The sequence below is a fragment of the Numida meleagris genome, chromosome Z (assembly GCF_002078875.1).
Source record: "Numida meleagris isolate 19003 breed g44 Domestic line chromosome Z, NumMel1.0, whole genome shotgun sequence".
NCBI lineage: Eukaryota > Metazoa > Chordata > Aves > Galliformes > Numididae > Numida > Numida meleagris.
Genome location: NC_034438.1, coordinates 13,068,009 through 13,088,780, shown reverse-complemented (window position 1 = coordinate 13,088,780; position 20,772 = coordinate 13,068,009). Strand labels below are relative to the sequence as shown.

The 20,772-nt window shown below is 37.1% G+C and overlaps 1 protein-coding gene across 2 annotated transcripts in view; it reads left to right on the top strand.

Moving 5' to 3' along the window:
• TTC33 (tetratricopeptide repeat domain 33) overlaps window positions 1–20,772 on the top strand; it is a 39,983-nt gene that overhangs the window by 16,117 nt on the left and 3,094 nt on the right. The window contains exons 3-4 of one of the 2 annotated variants that reach the window (XM_021379821.1): window positions 4,212–4,293; window positions 14,391–14,522. In XM_021379821.1, coding sequence (XP_021235496.1) covers window positions 4,212–4,293; window positions 14,391–14,522 — 214 coding nt within the window. The remainder of the gene's footprint in view (window positions 1–4,211; window positions 4,294–14,390; window positions 14,523–20,772) is intronic. The other variant, XM_021379822.1, reaches the window with a different exon arrangement.

Below are 20,772 nucleotides of genomic sequence, written 5' to 3'. Positions count from 1 at the left end.
TACTGGAAGCTCCATCAGATAGTAAAGTGGGCAGTTTTAGCTTACTGCCTTGACAGTCACAGGTAATACAGGGCACACTATTTACCATAAAAAAGTTACACTGTAAAGCAGCGATTTGTTGGTGTAGAATTATCTGTAATTAAAAAAAAAAGCGCATAATGATTTTGTGAAGTTTACTTTTGAGGTTCCTTCTTCATTTATGCTTTGAGTCTTCTTTTCCATCATGCAGTGCTGCATCATCAACTACCTTGGAAGTCTGTTCCTGTGATCAGCTTTTTTTTCCTTTACATTTTCCTCCCTTTTCTGTTTTATTTACTCTGTATTGTTACTGACTGATGTTCTTTTCCTCTAGCTTCCAGCAAAGCCTGTTGAATTTTGCCAAGCATTAGATTAAAATTGGTCTTGCTTGTGTTTCTAATGACCACAGACCAGTCACCTTCATCCTCTGCGATGTGGTGAAAGTGCTTGATAAGTAGCCGTATTCTTTTTTTGAAATCTGTTTTCCTCTTGCCTTGTCTAACCATGTTTGTCCTCATCCTTCTGAAACATCTGATTGCAGGAGTTCCTCCAGCTCTATAAGAATTCCCAGGAGTTGTTACCTCTTTTTTTTCTGCTGACATGGCACTTCAGTGACGTGTCTTTTCCTGCAGGGCTGTCTCATTTTGCCTGAATTTGCTACATCTCTTCAGTTTATCTTCAAATGTTTTCAGTGTTATTCTGCATGTGTCCTGTCTCAATTCATGCCTGACGTACCAAATGTGGCAAGCCTGTCAGGCTGGCAGAACTCTAGATCCTGTATGATCTCGTATAGGTAATTTGAATCAAGTGTTACTTTTTGCTGCTTGTTTGTTTATCCAGAAGCTTCCAATTAAATACATTTTTATGAAACAACAAATTGGTATAATCATTTTGTTTAGGAGTTCAAGAGATCCTGTTTTCCAAAAAGTTTTGTTGAGAAAGTGAAGTGTCATTATGGGATAAGTTTGTAACTTCAGCAAGCTGTACAAAAATCTGCCAAGTCTGTATAGCTCACAGATGGTCAGTAGCATGTCTGAAGAGAGAAGTTTTAGTGCTCCAGGGAGCTGTGGGATTTCATGTCTTGTTAAATAAAATTGGCAAGATCCATCAAGTCTGGTATCTGAAATCATCCCTAATGTATCCAGTTTTCAGTGATTTCTTCTTTCTTTGGCATTTCAATGAAGGAAGTAATGTCTACGTTCTGTTGAAAATTGCTTATCTTTTTCCATTGTAGTGAGACATGCTATTCGATTTAAATAATGGTGGGTAGATAAAATTCAATATACTGTATCCTAGTACTCCCATAAATAATAATTCAAAACCTCAAAATATAAGTCTTTTCTTAAAAAAGCTTTATATTATTGGAGCTTAGGTGCTTAGTTACAATGTATACATAGGTTGGGATTTTACTTTTGCTGGAAATCTTACTTCGATTTTCTGTAAGAGCAGTGTGTACCAATTATGAATGTTCTGTGACTTCCTCATTGTTATGGTATATAAGCTTTAATAGCAGTCCCAGCCAAGTAAAAATTAATAGCTCTATTTTTTGTAACATTGAATTTTGTTGTTCTGTTTTTTTTTTCAGTTGAGATGGTCATTTGTCCTCTTAGGCCATGTGTCACTGAGATCGCTGATCATACAGAATCATACAATACTAAAAAACCCCAGAACATTTTTCTCCTCTGATTTCAACTCTAAGCATGGTCAACAAGAGCATGTTTTTCAGGATCTTGTCCATTTGGATTTTGGATATCTTCAGTGGTGGACAATCTACCACCTCTGTGAACAACCTGTTCCAATATTCAGGATCCCTTTATAATAATAGTTTTTCTCTGTGTTTCAGTTTGTGCCCTTTGCCTCTTGTTCTCACTGGGCACTGATGAGAAGAGTCTTGTCTCTGTGTTCTTTAATCCTGCCCCTCACTTCTGACTCACTATGAATTGTTAATATACCCCTTAACCTTTTCTTCTCCGGGTGGCAGTGTCAGCTCTTTTTTGCCTCTCCTTGTATGTATAGAAGTTCCAAGACCTTAAACTTGTTTGTGGCTGGATTTGCTCTGGTCTGTGCATGTTTCTCTCCTCCTTGGCAACCCAGAACTGGACCTGGCATTCCAGAGCTCTGGCTAACCAAAGGTGAGAAACATCACCTCCCTTAGGTGGTGATGCTAAAGCAGCCTGCAATGCTGTTGGACTTCTTTGCCATGAGGGCACATTGCTGGCTCATAGCCAGTTTGTTGGCCACCAGGACCCACAGATCTTTTTTCTGCAAGTCTGCTTTCCAGCCAGGATGTGTTCAGCCTAGTGGTGCTCGGGACAATACCCCTCTCTGATTAAACATCAGAGGTTTCTAAAAAATGTTTAAAACATCACAAGTGGATGGATCTTGGGATTTTGAATCTCATTCTTGTTTCTGATACAAGTTATTTTTGATGCAAATTATTTTAAGTACTAGGTTTCATCTCTCTTTTTGTTTTAAGGTTTTAAGATTCGAATACATGTTACTGCAAATCAGCTCTGCCACAGCACATCTGTGTTCTGAATATGTGTGCTCTTGTTCCGTAGCAGACACATTGTAAGGAGTTTGGTTACGCTTGTGATCAGCATTAAGATGAATGGAATAGCATTAAGCTAAAATTCTCTTCCTTACTCTCTACTTACATTCTGAGATGAAATGGGAATAACACATGAAATATTCATTAAATTTGTGTTAATTAAACTCAGAGTATGTATATTTATTTTGAAGTTCTATTCCTAAAAAAACGATCAGGTTTTACTTTTTTAATTTAGGAACACTACCTTGTGTAAGCTCACTTCTTATGTCAGCCAAGGTTTATGGTTTCCATAAAACTTTTACTGGAGCACTGACTTTACAACTGTATTTTATATCCCCAGGCAACTTTCTTCTGTAGGGCATCTGATATTTAATATAGTATATAATCTTCTCCTTCAGAAGAATGAGGCAGAAAATTATTTGATTAAAGAACTATATTGAAAAGATTTTCTTTCCTAAGTTCGCATCACTGGAGCAAGCAGCATAGCTCAGTTTCTCTTAAGAACAGTATCCCTAGTTTTTCCTGAAACAGCAGAAACACTTTTTCCCTGAGTATTTGTAAAAGGATAAAATGGTCCTGTTTTGTCATACTTTTTTCTTAGGGAAATGTATGGAACGGGAAAGGTCAGTGTTTCATAGCTGTATGGATATCTCCACACTTTAAGACAGTTGTAAGCAATCAGTTTTTTTGAGCAGATGGTTCATCATATACCTGCAGGCAAATATTCCTTCTTCAGTCTTTTTCTGATGTGTTCTCAGGCCTAGAAAGTGGTTCTCGCATTCTGTCTTAATTTCTCTCAGATTGGTCTTTCTGAAGCTCACAGGTTGGGTATTTTACTGACAAATTAATGTCTGAATTTACAGCATTCAACAGTGGCACTGATGTTATTAATATGAGGTTGTCTTTATGGATTGAAGACTGCACTCCAGTAACTGTTTTATTATGCTGTTACAGTTCTTCAGTGTGGTTTGAAACTTAGTATGTACTTGTCCAAGTTTCACCTCTTTGCTCAAGAAAAAGACCTGTTGGCAAATTCACTTCGTTTTTTCTAGGGGAGGATAGCATATTACAGAACAACTGTATCTCTTCTCAAATAAGAGTTATTTTGGGATACTTGTTTACTTTCTACTTACTCTACCCCTGTATACTGAAGTTACTCAAACTTCTGTATTTTACTCTCTATCAGAATATAGAAATGCAAGAGGGTAACTTCAGTGTTAAGTAGCTTTTGAGGATGAAAAGAAATTTTAAATGATGACTGTAGCAAGGCATATTCAGTTCAGACTACATTTTTTTTTTATACCTGGCTGAGGATGATTTTTGACAATGAGGGGAACTGGATTCAATTCAAGAATTTTAGGTTTAGGTTGACACAAGTTTCCATTTTAACCTTTACACTCACTTAAGGCCCCTTGTGCAGTACTACTTGCACTCCATTTCTTTTTTACCAGAACAAATACCCAATTCCTTAAAGAAATTCAACATGTTTTATTGGGAAATGGCTAGAAAAATCATTAGTATTAATGTGGTGCTGTGACTTTTTAAATAAGACAACGTCAACTTTAAAAATAGAAATACTTAAGATTTAAGTCTTCTCTAAGTGTAGTATCACGCTGAGACTGTAATGTTGTTGTAATTGCAGGTACCGGGAGGCTATTCAAAAGTGGGATGAAGCACTTCAGTTAACTCCAGAGGATGCTACACTTTATGAGATGAAATCACAGGTAAATCATGACAATTCTTTATCAGTTTAGGCATTCATAAATAAACAACTGTGATCATTACTAGATACTGTCCAGCAATGTGAAATTGATGTATGGATGGACTACAGCAAAAGTTTAGGATGTCAATTTCTTCACAACAGAGTACCTTATAGTAGGAATTAAAAATGTGTTATATCCCAGCCAATCACAGTAAGTAACATCTTTGTTAGGATGTGAATTAGGATGAACTTCTTACAGTTGGTGATTGCCTAGCCCTCTAATCATCAAGATCTCTCTGCAAGGCCTCTTTACCCTCAGTGGAATCAAAAGATCCTCCCAATGTAGTGTTATCTGCTAACTTGCTTAATGTGCCTTTATATACACCTTGAAGAAAACTGGCTCCAGTATGGAGCCCTATGGAACTGGCTGCCAGCCTGATATAACCATATTTAGAATCATAGAATCATAGAATTAGCTAGATTGGAAAAGATCTACAAGATCATCCAGTCCAACCATCCACCTACCACCAATAACCCCACTAAACCATGTCTCTCAACACCATATCTAAATGTTTCTTGAACACCTCCAGGGACGGTGACTCCACCACCTCCCTGGGCAGCCCATTCCAGTGCCAATATAAATAAATAGTAAATAAATAGTAAAAGTAAGTAGTAAAAGTAATTTACCAAACCCTTTGAGCTCAACTCATCAGCCAGTTTTTTACCCATCACATTGTATTTTTGTCTAGCTGTATACTGGACATTTTGTCTAGAAGGATACTGTGAGACAGTATTGAAAGCTGTGCTGAAATCCAAGAAGATTACATCAGCTGTCTTACTTGGATCAGGGGAGCAACTGTGGATGGGTAACTTTGTCTTAAAATGAGATTAAGTTGGTTAAAGAGGACTTTCCGCTCATAAACTCATGTTGACTGTAACCAGTGATGGGATAGATAAGTTTGTCTTGGAAAAGAGCATTAATTGAAGTAGAATTATGATCTCAATTCATCAAAGCCTAAGGCTTGCATCCATCAACACCTCACTAAAGTTATGGCACCAGCTTGTGATTTCTTTATGTAGCTTAGATGGCAAAAGTGCCAGGTTCTGTTCTTTTGTTTGGACAGGGAAATTCTTGTCTCTATCTGTATGACAAGATACAAGAGTACTTTTACCCCTCCATATTAAATAAAGATGCTGTTCTACAAAAATGTTTTAAGATTGGGTTAAGAATGAGAACAAGGAATGTGTGGCTTCAGATTTCTTATCATGTTGTTTTCCTGTGTTTAATACCTGTAAAAGCTGCATTTCTTATTTTAGTTGGTAAAGAATATTGTCCATCTTTCCTGTCACATTTTTTCTACTTTTTTATTTGTTTTTATTCTTCTTCCTTTAAGAAAATAATGTTGTAGTTGACATGAATGGGAACAAAACACTTGCCAAGCTTCTGAAAATGTCACCTGTATTTTATTATGTTTGTAGGTCATGGCTTACTAGGCTTTAGGGAAGATGCAAAGTAGCAGTGTTGAGTATGTCTTCGCATTTATAAAGACTGTTCTAACAGGAGTGAGCAGGGCCTCACATGACACCTGTAGCGATCAGAAAGATCAATGTGATGGGAAAGGTATGGTGCAGGTCCGTCTCATGCTCCACCAGTCCCACATAGGCCATCACCGGGTGTCATACTCGATCTCACAGCGACACTGGAACGCTCCGATGACATTTCACTCTTGCTGGTGATCCTAGAGACTCAAAAGACTCATGGGGAGTAATACAGATGTTTCAGTGGTACCAGGTGGTACCAGGGAGATCTGCCTTCCACAGCAAGGTACAGGCCGTACCTTTTTTGTTTTTTACATCGCTACAGGTCGGATCTCGAAGGGATACACTTCAAGTGGGCTTTGAGATCCGATCTTGAGATTTTTTCTGTCGGATTACCCAGGTCTACTGGTTCAGGGGCTGAGTATTTTCCAATGCGATATTCTGTATTTGCTTTAAAGGGAAAGTTAAACTTGATTTTTTCCCTGTCAGTAGACCGAACTCTTGCTCGAGTTTCTCAGTGCGATCATGCAGTAATTGGTTCTCATTTTCTAAAGTACTATTTGAAAGTTCTGCGGAATTCAGTGCCATTAATAGTGGCCATGCTACACTGGACACAGCCAGTAGGCGTTCCTTTATAATTAGGATATCTTTATCTAATCCATAGAAATATTTTGCCATGCCAAATAGGAATTGAGAAATATTTCCACTATCCTGCAGAGGACCCCATTTTTCAACTATGGCCGCCAATTCATAAAAGGGTGAACCCAGAAATCCTGGGATGTGCCCCAGCAGAGTTTTATCTAGAGGGACAATGTTCTCCCCCTTGATCCACTTAAAGATGTTCAAAAGGAAAGCCATTTTAATATTTTGGCCTGGCCTAATCTGATGACTGGTAGCCCTGCCTGTGGCAGGGAGTTGGAGATTGATGATTTTTAAGGTCCCTTCCAAACTAAGCCATTCTATGATTAATTTCAATGATGCTGGTATTAAGATTCAGAAGTTTTTACTTGAAACTGCAGATGTTTTTCTAGTACAGTTCAATCATTCCGTATCGTAAAGGATGCTGAAAGAGCGGGCATTTGTTCTCCCTGCTTTCTCATTGGACTAGATTTGTAGTCAATAGTTTCTTCTAACTTTTATCTAAAAAATATCAATGCATTTCCTCATATGTATGTTGTTCAAACCTTGTGGGAACTTTACAGTGGTAGGTCCCCATAACTTGGGCACGTTTTGGATCAGATTTACATTTTCTTCAGATACCATATTAGCATTTACAGATCTTCAGTATGATTTAAGTTCTAGACTCCTATATAATTCTGCAGTTATATGATGCCATAACATCTTAAAAAGTGTAAAGCTCCATTAAACACTTATTCATACTTTGATACCTTTATAACAATGCTATCTTAAGTGAAAGATTTGTCTAGTGTAGTATCTTGACCATATTCAATAGGGAATGGCTTGGTAAGAATCATATAAATGGAAGAAGCAATACTTTTTCCAGCCTCCAGCAATCTTTGGTTGTGGGATTCTTTATGTTTTGAAGTGCTTAAAAGATTTTATTCATCAATGTTTGTCTCATCACTTTCAGATCTCATGTAAATTTTTAGCATTCACAGAGCTATGTGGTAAGGAGTTCCAAATCTTAATTATGCGCTGCATGAAGAATTGCTTCCTTCTGTCTATTTTGAACTTTCCATTTAATAGATTTACTTAATGACCTTCACTCTTCTGTTGGAGGAGACTGTATAATATAATTCTGCTTCAGTTAGCAGTTTTCCATGTAGCTGTAAAGGTTGTTAACTTATGTAGTTGTGCGTTTGTGCATTTATTTTTTTTATTCTCCTAGTAAAGATATTCCTTTAAAGAACCCCAATTTTTTTTTTACTATAGATAAAAATTTAATTCTCATTTGAATGAAGCAGATACCTAGTAGGATTTCTTCTAGTTTGGGTAGAAATGGTTCAAGTGCTCTGATGCTGGTTCTTTCAAGCAGGGTGTTCTTGCAGTAGCCATTATTTTTGCAATTTGAATTTCTTTAAAAAATATTTTCACACCGTAAATAAGAGGAGAATAGGGAATTGTTAGCTCATCAGGATTTGGACTAGTGTGCTGTGTAACCTATGCAAACAAATGCTTACTACAGCATCACAGCATCATTTAGTTGGTACTATAGCTGCAAAAAATAACATTGGTGTGATTGTGTACTTGTCGCACTCAGTCCTGGTACTAAAGCTAAATGGCCAAGGTATCTGTGGGTGACTTGGTGGAAGAGGGCACACGGCTTTCTGGCTCACTAGGAAGGACTCAAAAATCAGCTGAATGATTGTGACTGGGTTTTGTAAAATTTCTTCACTTAATGATACTGTTGGAGAGGAGCAAAACTTGAAAGAAGAACAACATGGACACGAGCCAGCAGTGTGCCCTCGCAGCCCAGAAAGCCAGCTGTATCCTGGGCTGCATCAAAAGCAGTGTGGCCAGCAGGGTGAGCGAGGTGATCCTGCCCTTCTACTTTGTGCTGGTGAGGCCTCACCTGGAATACTGCATCCACATGTGGAGTCCTTGGTACAAGAGAGACATAGACCTGTTGGAGCACGTCCAGAGGAGAGGCACAAAAATGATTCAAGGGATGGAACGCCTCTCCTGTGAGGACAGGCTGAGAGAGCTGGGGCTGTTCAGCCAGAAGAAGGCTCCGAGGTGACCTGAGAGCAGCCTTTCAGTATCTAAAGGGGAGCAGCAGGAAAGAAGGGGACAGACGCTTTAGCGGGGTCTGTGGTGATAGGACAAGGGGAAATGGTTTCAAACTTAAAGAGGGGAGATTTTTGTTGGATATAAGGAGAAAGTCTTTTACAGTGAGGATGGTGAGGCACTGAAACAGGTTGCCCAGAGAGGTGGTGGATGCCCCATCCCTGGAGACTTGCAAGGTCAGGCTAGACCAGTCTCTGAGCAACCTGATCTAGCTGTAAATGCCTCTGTTCATTGCAGGGGAGTTGGACTAGATGGTCTTTAAAGGTTCCATCCAACTCTAAGGATTCTATGATTCTAATAAGGGAATCTGGATTTTTACTTTCAACGTGAACTTTGCTCTCTTTGCTAAAGAACGGAGCACAGCTGGGAAGTTTCGCTGTTTCTCTTTGGATTCACTATTTGTTGTTCCATAATATATTCTTATTCATGGTGTAATAGAAGATAAGCTTATGTACAAAATAGTATACTTCATAAAATTATTTCTTAAATCTTTTTAAACAAAACGTCTGTTTTGATCTTTAAATCAGCAGCATTTCTTTAGTATGCACAAGTAACTGTTAGGGATATTATTTGTGGTATGACTTATACTTACTGGAAGCTGATTAGTGTAAAGTGTAATTTGATATCTTCTTATTTTTAATGTCTGATGTGAGCTGTAAAAATCCTGTTTTTGCCAAAATAGGAATACCTAAATCATTCAAAAAGTACTGTGGTTAATACTCAAATGATACTGTGTTCTGACTGAGTATATTGTTCCTATCCATCATACCAACACAAATACTGAAGCTATTACTGTGTAGCTAAATGGGAAAGTTTAGGTACCTAAGTTTGGAAGAACACCAATTTCTGCAAGGGCTTGACCGGTATGTAGGGCCTATGAAATCCACCAGTCTTGGTGCGAGTCATGTACTTGAGGAGGTGATTCATGTTAAGAGTAACTTTTCACTACATGCAGAGATTTTTTATGGTCTCTGCTCATTTTCTGTCACTGAAGAAAAATCTCCCTGTGAAGTCATGTTTTTTGAGATTTAACATGGGATGGAAGGTTATGGATGGGCATTAAGATCTATGTATTCTGTAAGGTTTATAAAGATAATTTTAGTGTGGGTTATATAGCAGTTTCGCAGTTCATCAGTATTTGATTTATCAGCAACAAAGTAATGTTGTATATACTCTGTTGTTTAATATGCAGCTCTGAAAAATAAGCTAATGACATTGTAAGAATCTGTAAATATTTATGGAAAAGATTAAAAGATATATATCCTGACTGATGTGGGACAAACGTCTTTCCTAATTTCTGAAGAGCGGAAATAGTGTTTAAAGTTCTCATTTGTCAATGACAGTTTGCAGTAAGTGCACTTCCAGAAAATCATATGGGATCTGTGGAGTTGCTCAACTGAATCTTGGTGCAAAACCCATGAAAGCTGATGAGTTTCTTTTCATTGCTCTCAGCTGCTCTTTGATCTCTTTACAAAACGATGATTATGATGTGTAGAGAAGTTAGAGGTGCACATACTGTTCTCCTTTTCATGCAAGACGTTTCAGTTTCTATAGTTCATTTTCCCTTACCAGCTTTAACTGCTTCCCTGTTGAGAACACTGGACAGCAAGTGAATGTTTATGCAAGCAGTTTGTTTATGTACTATTATTATTTAAATATTTTGGAAAAAAAAAGACTCCTGTTGTTAATTCTGATATTAGATCAGTAGCATCATGTTCAAAGGAGTGTAGGAAGCTCACCTGTATTAATTCAGTCTTTAAGAAATTCACTGTGGCCTAAATTCTTAAACATCTGGTGCATTATTTCTCTGCTGATTTGAATTATAAGAAGTCAAAATATGAAGGAGGTGTATGAATTAGGGTCTGAGCCTTTGTGCAGTGGACCAATCAGTACTCTTTCCTGAGGGAAGAGAGATATCAAAGGGCAGTGGTACGTGTAATGAACACTCCTGGAATTCAGGTAGGGTTCCTGAGAATTCACGTGGCTAATGTTGCTCATCCAGTGATACTTGTATTGTGGAGATCTCAGATAACAAATTCTCAAACATGCCATGAAACTATGACAGCATTCCTTCTGTTTTTTTTGGGACACTGAATCTGCATGGTTTAGTATTGGGGGGAGTGGGGAAACATGGATCTATGGTTGTTTTTTTTCCAGTAACTTAATACATTCTTAAAGGTATCCCAAAGTACACAATACAGTTGTTTTTAGATATTTGTGAATACACAATGACTGAATACAAATGAAAACAACAACAACAAAAGAGTTCTCAATTGAGTAAGCGTTTTGGCTGTTTATCAGTTGTCTGATCTACTTTCTGTACAACACAGTGTCCTCAATTTGCATACAGTGAACAGGATCAGGATTTCTGCTGCGTATCTCTTTTATAGGCCAAGTCCATTATTTAAATCATTCCAACCCCTGTTCTTAAAGATTAAGAAATCCATTGCTCAGTGAAGAAATAATTTCAACTTCCACTCATCTCTCTTCATACATAAAAACGTGATAAGTGTCCTAAGAAATGGACAGATTTCATAATCCCTAGTTTAGGTTATAACAAATTAGCTAATAATTGCTACTTTATATCTAGTAGATGCATGACCTTTAGTAATTATATGTTTATGTTACAGCATATGAAATTTAGGTTAATAGAAGGTCTACATGTCTGGCAGTTAGTTGGAAACTGTCTCGATGGTAAAGGATCAGTTTGTGGTTATGAGTTGGAGGGTGACTGCTGCTGCGCACCTGTCCATGACAAAATATAGAAAGAAAAAATGAGAGAGATGTAGGTATTAAGTTTTTCCTGGCTCCACTGGAATCTGTTTGCTGGATCAGACCTTTGGCTAACATGACTTCTACAGTCAGTGAACTCATCCCTGGAGGTGTTCAGTGCCAAACTGGATGGGGTCCTGGGCAGCATGATCTAGTAGGTGGCAACACTGCCCACAGCAGGGGTTCACTTGATGTATGAGTTTTTGTGGAAGTGACTAGCAAAGAGTGACAATTATTCATCTCTACTATCAAAAAAAATCCCACCATTGAAATATGTGTGAGTAAAACCTGAACCAAAAGAGGTTACACAAAGCTGCTGATAATGTATTCTAATTTTAAGTGTCTGGATTCAGACAAGAATTCCCAACAAGACACATTTTCAGCAGGAGGAGGAGTTTCTTCTGAAAGGAACTAACCAAATCAAAGAGTGCTTATTTTGGGGGGAGTCTTTGGGGATGAGTTTTTCTGTTTTCTTCAGAAGAATTATTTCAAAACAGTTAGTGAAGTTAAAGTATAACCAAACATCTTAATATAACAACTGACTGTAACAATGAGGAGATAAAATTAAGAGGTAAGATTAGCAGGAAGCACTCTAATACTGTCAGGTGTAAGGACTGCTAATGGTTGTCAGATTCCTGTTTCAGCTGCACAACTGAAGGAACAGATGATCATAGACCTTCTCAAGTATTTCAGGCACATGGACTGGAATGATCAAAGACTAGAAACATCTTAATGAGAAGCAGAAAGGTAGACCATTATGCTAATATCATGTTTGACCAACTCGGAGTGCCTTAATCAAAAAAGAGATAAATAAAAGGAACCAAAAAATAAAGATTATTAAAATGACGATAAAATGAATTTGTGTGCAGTCTGTTATATTAAATTCACGGTAATGCCGCAGCTAGAGTAACCCAAAACAAAGCTGCACACATTCAGGTTTGCCATTGTATGTTCATTTTGATGGACTTTTTGTCTGAAAATAAAATGGCATGAAAATAATGTGCATTAAGTTTATTCATCTGTAATGACTGGTAAGTGTAGCTGTGTCCCTTTATTAATAACTGAAAAATGTGCTTGTGCTGGATAGAGGGCATGTACATTCAAATTGGTTTGTATGTAACTTGAGAAACTGATGCCGTAGTTGCTACTAGCACAGTGCTTACCATCATGATTTGGAAGAGCGCTTTTAAAGCAGCTATCTAAATTAGCACACACAGGAGTTTTAAATAGATGTAAGTGGAGTAATTGTCTTGCATTATTATTAGATCAGTAGATAAGGCAGTAAAATTCATTCAAAACTACAAAATATATCCTAAATATTTATAATGATGTTTTGGAGTTGCAGTAAGAAGTACTTGTAAGAAATACCAAACACTCTGAAATATATAAAATTATTCAAGTGATTATATACTTGGGTTTATCTTCTGTTATGAGAATGAATGGATTAAGAGATGAATGTAAAAACCAGTTGAGCAGTGCAGAATCACTTAATCTTGGTGAGATGTACACCTCTCCGCCAGTAACTCTTTGACTCTGTTCACGGATCTGCTTCAGACAGAAGAAGGTGCACACAAAAATGCAGATGAACTGAAAGTTTTGGAAAAATACGTAGTGCCCATTACAGTTTTATTTTTTTTACTGAGAAAGCATGGTTGTTAATAACTTTTGAGGAAAAAAAAAAGGAGATAATGGTATGACATGACTTACTATGGGGGGACGTACCTAAAAATTTTTAGTTACTTTTGTATTCCAGTTTGTAGCCTGTTGAATTGAAGTGAAACCAATTTTAGGTATTTTTAAATTCCAGTGTGTAGCCTGTTGAAGTGAAACCATACAACTACTCTCCAGAAAAAGTCTTATTAAAACACCAGAGGTATGGATCTAAAGGTTTTACTGGAGATTTCGCTTACTATATTTCTTGCATGCAGGGTTAACTTTCTGCAGTAAGGCTATTTCACTGTACCTACCTTAATGCTGTGGAAGTACTTTGTGAATTAAAGTTAATTAATTAATTGAAGATACTTTAATTTGAATTCTCCTCTACACCTATCTGTTTGATATAATATAGGATAGTAAGGTGAAACGCATTTTATGCTTGAGCAGCAGTGCTGTTGTGTTCTGATATTTATCATGCTTGAGGGTTGACCAGTTGGGAAGAAAGCGGTTAGCCACACATGAGTCTTACTTGTGTGGTTAACATTTTCATCATACTGTTGGAATGCAGTTGTCATTGTTTCGTACACTGTTATCTATCACCATAGCATGCGGGTGTCTGAAATCATGATCTCAGAGTGATGCAGATCTTCAGGTAACATGCCAATCTCATGGAGGTCTTGGAAAAACAAGACAAGCTTTGAGCCCCATTACGTGTTGTTAACTATGATTTATAGGCTTAGTTATGAAGATTCTAAGCAAGGGATAGAATACTTTGGTATTTGGTAACGGGCTTATACTAACCTGTAGTGCTGGATAAAAGTGATCTCCACATTCAGAAACAACTATTTTATATATTTTTTTAAGTAGATCGCTTCATATCTAAGTAAAGCATCCTTCAATAACAAGCCTTCTCTCAAGTGTAACATTTGTTTTACTGTTGTTTTCATGCTTTTTTTCCATAATTTTATCACGTGTACTGGAACTTTACTGGGTAGATTTCAATTTTCTATTAAAAAAAATAAAACTCACGAGTTTTGCAACAGTACTTGCTTATTTATTGTGCTTAATTCTCAATGTTTTCCCATGGTGTAATGCCACAATTCTGTTACTCTTTTACAGAACGTGGGATTTTGTAGGGAGGGAGAGGGGATGCCTTCAGAAGCAATTAATCTACTTCTAGGATAATTGCTTAAACAGTTCAGATGAATCATCATGTGGCATGCCTGTTTCCCTTCATGATCTATAGAGCAAGTATAGGTGCCATAGGCAACTGACCTTTAAACTGTGAAAAGATAGGTGAGATGAGACTGTCTTTAATACAGGAAAAATGGTGGTTACTTGAGTAATCCCAGAAAACTTAATTCTGTTTTCAGTTTACTTATTCCTCTTATTTTTCTGCCATAGGTCCTGATGTCTTTACATGAAATGTTCCCAGCAGTGCATGCAGCAGAAATGGCTGTTCAGAGAAACCCACGTTCCTGGGATGCCTGGCAGACTTTGGGACGTGCCCAGCTTGGATTAGGCGAGATAGCGCTGGTAGGAAAATAAATGACATTCACATGTCAAAACTGCAAACTGCATCCTCTGAATTGTGTGCGAGAGAGTGGAAGTACAAAAATACCAAGGCTGAATAGCCTTAAATAGCCTGAAAGGCAGGCAAGGAAAGAAGATGCTTGCAGTTAGTTGCCAGTGTGCCCTCTACTTGGTGGTTTATCAGAAATGCTTCTTGTGTGGTTTTGCTGCTAGGCTTGTGTAAGACCTGCCTAGCTCAAAGCCTTTTGTGTTATATGCTATGTTTAAGTGATGGCTTTATACAACAGAATAATTATGATGACATAACTGCATATGCTATATTCTAGATGCTGTACTGCTACAACACAGCTCTCCATGCTTTAAAGCTGAAAGTACTGCGAAGTCCCAGGTGATACTCACCCTCAGTTTTATACATGGCTACTAGAAGATATCTCTTGTTTTCCCCAACTCCTACTTTCTTGCTTCACATGCAGCAAATCACATGTGCGCTTCCATGCATCACTGTGGCTGTGTGACTCCATATGGGAGGTGAAACTGATTCTCTTGCTAATAAGAGAATAAAAAGGCTGGGGTGCTCTGCAGTACCTGAAGTACATCTTTTCTCTAGCTCCAGCTGTATGCCATGCTGCTGTACTGGGCACGTTAAGTGATACAAAAGGAAACGTCCCTCACATCAAATCACCCACAGTCTGCAGGTCATCCAACTTTAAATAGCTTTCTGCATGTTAAAGCGTGGAAGCACAGCAAGTGAGCTTTTTAGTCTAGATATGTTCACAAAAGACCATTAGAAAAATAATTCATAGTGAGCTCTCAGATAATAAAAGATACTGGCTTTATTTTGTTTTTATTTTGAGTAGCTGCGTGCTGGCTTTATGGAAATAAATAATGTTGTCATTAGAGTATTTCTGGAAAGTTGCAATGCTTGAATTGAAAAATTTTCAAGAATAAAAAACAGTTATGATTTTTGTTGAGCGAAGCTAACAAATCACGGAGAATGTGGGTTTTTTTTTTTTTTTTGTTTTTTGTTTTTTTTTTTTAAACTACAATAAGAAATAGTATTTGAAAGAAAGAAAAAAAGCCTATCCCAAAACATGAGAATAACGTAAGGTAAAAGCTGAGTGTTGCAGATACGTGTGTAGTGTTCTACCTTCTGTTGTCACGGTATCAAAACATGGGGTATTTAATATAAATCCATACGTATCTGCATCGTGTCAAATAACTGGTGACATTCTATTGCTTTTGTGTTGTAGAAGGCAAGGGCAGATGGTCTGTCACGTCTGCATTAACAATCTATAAATCCTTTTTTTTTCAGTGCCTAAAATTGCCACTGCAAATTATGTCTGAGATTTTAAATACATTAGTCTCAGGAAATTTGAAGTTATTTCCTGCAAGAATCCCAGGTAGCTGATGCTGCTTGTTCTATTTAAAAAAAAAAAAAATGCTACTAGCACAGCAATGAAAATTACAGATATACCCGGATTACTTACCCCATGAGGTCTGCACACCAGGCCATATGAGCTCCATCTGGATTAACTAGTTGTATCGCTCCAACAGTAGCATATATCTTTACTAAATAGCGCTGGGGACCTAATATCCACTATGTATTCATTTTGTTTTAATTCAGACTAGCTCTGTTTGGAGAACTTTAGGGGCTCTCTTGGAGTGCAACGTGGAATTTAACCAGAAGGGCTGTCTTACTTCCCAGTGCTAACCAAGGCATTTTAAGCTGGAACAATCAAAGATTTGCAGCAAAGCACATTGTGAATCTGAACTAAAGCACCCGTCCGTATAGGTGCACCTATAGTTTTGCTGTGTTGACGGTGAGGTGGAGTTTCACCAAGTAGGTTTTGCCTGACAGTGAAGCCAGGTAATTTTTGTCCTCTAAACGCTGTTGTCTCTTTGTTGTCAGAGCAGGGAGCCTGGTGGTAGGTAATCTGTTGGCATCTCCAGTGCTTTAGCATGGGACACTTTCTTGCCTTTTGGTGTGTTTAAGGGATACTAAATTGTCTTCTAATCAGAGTGCTCTCAGATACAAAGAAGAGCATTGGGAATTACTAAAAACTCCAGATAATGCTCACTATTTTCAAACAAAGGAATTTTTAAGGAATCATAAAAAGACTGGAGAAGTCTCACAAGGTTAAATAATTTCATAAGTATTGAACTTGTGGTGGCTTCTTGAACAAACTATCTACTGTAATTATACTCTTCCCATTAGCCTTTCATTACCATAATATTCTCTTCTTTCACTGCATTATATCTTTTACAAAGAAGTGCTAATGAAGTATGAACGTCAGTGCCTTTAGTAATGTCTGAGATTTGGAAACTCCTACCCTTCTCAGGAGCAGCTTCACTGCTTTATTGTTTCAGTTCTCTCATTCTCCACTCCACCGTGTTTCTTCACTGCCCACTTCGTGCCAAATAGTCTTGTCAAAATTTTTTATTAATTCACAGAGAATTATGTACTTTTCTTAGGAAAAGACATACTGTATTTTGATTTTGTTTCCTCTGTTTAAAATACAACTTCCAAACAAAGCTAATCTATATTGTGTGTAATATATTTATTTCTTGCAAATGAAAGATTCTTGGGGGTTAAACTTGTGACAGAGACAAAATGAGGTAAAGTAGTCGCATTTTCTGTAACTTTTACAGAAGCTATGTGCTCTTTTTTCCTGAATTCAGTAAATCAAGTCACTGGTAACAGTTAATTACAAGCAAGCAGAAGTTAGTACATGTCAAGTCAGATGTCATTTCTTACATTCCAGAAACTGACTTGTAAGAGTACACCTGAGTAAACTTCAATGTGAATACAGAAACTGTAGAAGTGCATAGTTGGGCTTACTCTATTTCTGTAATTGTAAATGTATGTTTTTGAGTGAATTTTACTGTATTGGTGATGACACTCCAAAGTAACAGTTTCACACAAATAATCTTCATTGGAACAGTTTTTCCCATGAGAGAAGTGAGACAGAATTTCATTTCAGAAATAAAAGCATAAATAAATAAATGAACCACCAAGCAAACAAACAAACAAAAGCCCCACAGTAAATGCAGCATTAAAAATGACCAGCTGAAAGCAGCTGAGTCTCCCAGCTTGGAGATCTCCAAAACCCACCTGGACATGGCCCTGGGCACGCTGTTCTCAGTGTCACTGCTTGAGCGGGGTTGGACCAGATGGACCCAGAGGTCCTGCCAACCTCATCCATTCTGTGACATAATTTTATTGTCGTCTAGGTTCTCATTTTCAAGTCTGGAGAATTGTTAACTGTGAAGTTGAGTGGGCAAATGAGTAAATGGAAACAAATTGTGCATGCTTATTTGTTTCATTTTTGAAGAACGTGTTTTTCTATGTCAGGGCTTTTATTTAGTGATGGGAGTTATGCAAAGAGGAATTACACATTTTTAACAGAATATATTTGTTAATCTAAGAGAGTGTTACAAGATTTCATGGCATTTTCTATATAGCGTTTGTAAACCGGTGGCTGGTTGTGTTCCTGCCAAATTCCTGAGGGGACAACTAACTCAGATTTTCATTTTAGACTAACATGAAATTGAAGTATTTAACTACACTGCTTTTAAGATCAACATAGATTATTTTTATAGTTAATTATTTAAGCACATTGATAGAATATTTAATTTCAATATATTAATATAGTCAATACTCTTCTTATGTGCACAAATGAAAATAAAAAGAAGCACTGCAATTTTAAAAAAATAGCTATTTGATTCATAATTTTGTCCTAGAATTTCTTGTAATTTCATCTGAAGTGTGAAACAAAAACTGTAAATTATACTACTTTCATCAGGTTTTGATAAAAGACATTTCTATAGGGAGATAAAAAAAAAAAAAGAAAGCACAGGACATATTTCTTGTTCTGCTGAACAGAACTACCTGCCAGCCACATACATGTTCTAGTATATAGAATTTGGGAAGTTCTAAGCTAAAGTTTGAGAGAAAATAAAACATTTTGTCAGATGAAAAGGAGTTCTGTTGAATTCTTTTCATTGGCTTTAAACAGTCCTTCTCAGGAGTAGGTACCACTCAGTGATACAAGGTTATAACGTATTTTTAATACATGAAAATACCTTTTTCTGAGAGTTTAAATGCTCTATCAGCTGAATTTCCAGCAGATATACATCCTTTCTTGAGAACATGCCTTTTTAGCAATACCATTTGGTAGGAGTCAAATGTGACAAGTTCTCGGATGGGACAGTTTTTTTGTTCGCTTGATCAAACTGGATTACGCCTGTGTATGCAGTAAAGCTTACTTAGAGATCTCTAAGGTAAAGCCAGCCTAAGGCAATTGCTTCCAGAGAGTTTGGTCCAGTGTCTCACAAGATGCTTCTGAATAAAATGGATTTATAAACTTTAGAACTCATTCTTGAATACAATATTATTATTTTTGCTGGAAATAATTTTCAGTAAGAAGATTTCTATTGAAAAGAAGAAATAATCGGAACAGAAATCTGCATAGAAAAATTTAGCTTGACTATTTAAAGCTGAAATAGATAAAGACATTTGCTGTTCAGATTAAATTATATAAACTAATTAAACTAGAGTGAAAATACCTAGAAGAATTGGATTTCTTTTGGTTTAAAGAAGAGAAATGTAATAAGGAATTTGGTCAGTGTCTTTAAATACAGTAGAGATTTCTGTAAAAATGAGTCATAGTCACTGTGAATAGCACAAGATATAACAGACTTTAATTGAAATAAAATATTATATTGAATAATGGGGAAAAAATCCATCTGTAAGTGTTATTAGATATGGAGGAAGATTACTTAAAGTTGTATATACATCTCAGCTGTTGGACGGCTTTTAAAATGGGTCAGGTACTCTTGTCAGATGTAAAATAAAAACCTTCTCTAAGCCCTGGTGTCAGGGTGAGTCGCGTAATCTCTGTCAGCACGGAATGTAAAAGTGGCACTTCCTGAATCGATCCATGCGAATGGCTTTACTACAACATAATTTGCTTTCAGCACTAGTTCGTCATTATTAAAATTATAAATGAGATGAGAAATAGGAAAAAAAATCGGTGATATTCAGAATATTTTTTCTAATAGATTTACAAAGATGATCATTTTCTGTTGTATGTTTCTCAAGGCGGCTTTTCAGCTTACTAAATGTTGCCTTATGTTAATCTGTTTTTATTACTGTGTTTAATGTCGTTTAATATGCACGAACATAACTATCTAGAAAGGTTTTAATTAAGAGACCTCTTCCTTGGAAGGCTTAAGGGCAGATGGTGTTTGTTTATATTTTGTGTTTAACAGAAAAAAAAAGAGCATTTAGTGTTTACTTGTAGCTCATCTATCCCTGGAAATGAAAGGGAGCAAACTTGAATAAAATGGCGCTGTTCTGCAAGAATTAAACTGCACTACTCCTTCTGTTTAAAGTTCCAGCGTGATCCTATACTTCAGATCTGGCTGTGGACCAATTATAAAGTTGTCTTTTTTCCTGGAACTGAAAGGCTGCCTATTACAGCTGCAGTAATATTGATAGCACAGTCAGCATTTCTTAAGATCTGATTTGTATCTAGTCTGTTCCTGCTGAGTTTGTGTCATATGGTATTTGTATATGACTGTGTGCCAGGAGAAGAACAAACTGGCGGTTTCTGTCAATTCAGAAGAAAAGTAGTCATTTTTCAAATTAATTTGCATTCTTTCTGTATTTATAAATTATGAATGAACACAATATTTGATAATTTCTCATGTCTTTATAGTCATTGTATGCACGCTGCTAGAACTGTTCCCAAATGTTACCAGCAGTATAATCACTGATCTTCCACCCCATGGGAAGGCTTGTGCGCTTCATCATTGAAGGATTTGATCATTCATGTGGTTACTTCTATAACTGACCATAAAATCATAAATGTGAAATACTTATGTGCCTATGTGTACGTACCTATAAATTATAGTAGTCTTGACCTTTTCACTGTTAATATATGAGGGCTGCTCCAGAAGTAATACCTCCTATTTTATTACATTGTCCCAAGCTTTCAGAGGCAGATGTTGGTGGTATGGCAGGAGAGGCTGAACCTTCCCACCAGTATGCCATTACATGCTGTTGCTGTGCGAGAGGTGGCAGCAGAGGGGCAACCTGACTCAGCGGTGCCTGACATAGAAATGCACATGAAGCAAAGGGCTGGAATTGAATTCCTCCATGCAGAAAAAATGGCACTCACTGACATTCATTAACACTTGTGAACACTGGAGACCAGACTGGATATGAGCACAGTGAGGTGGTGAGTGGTGC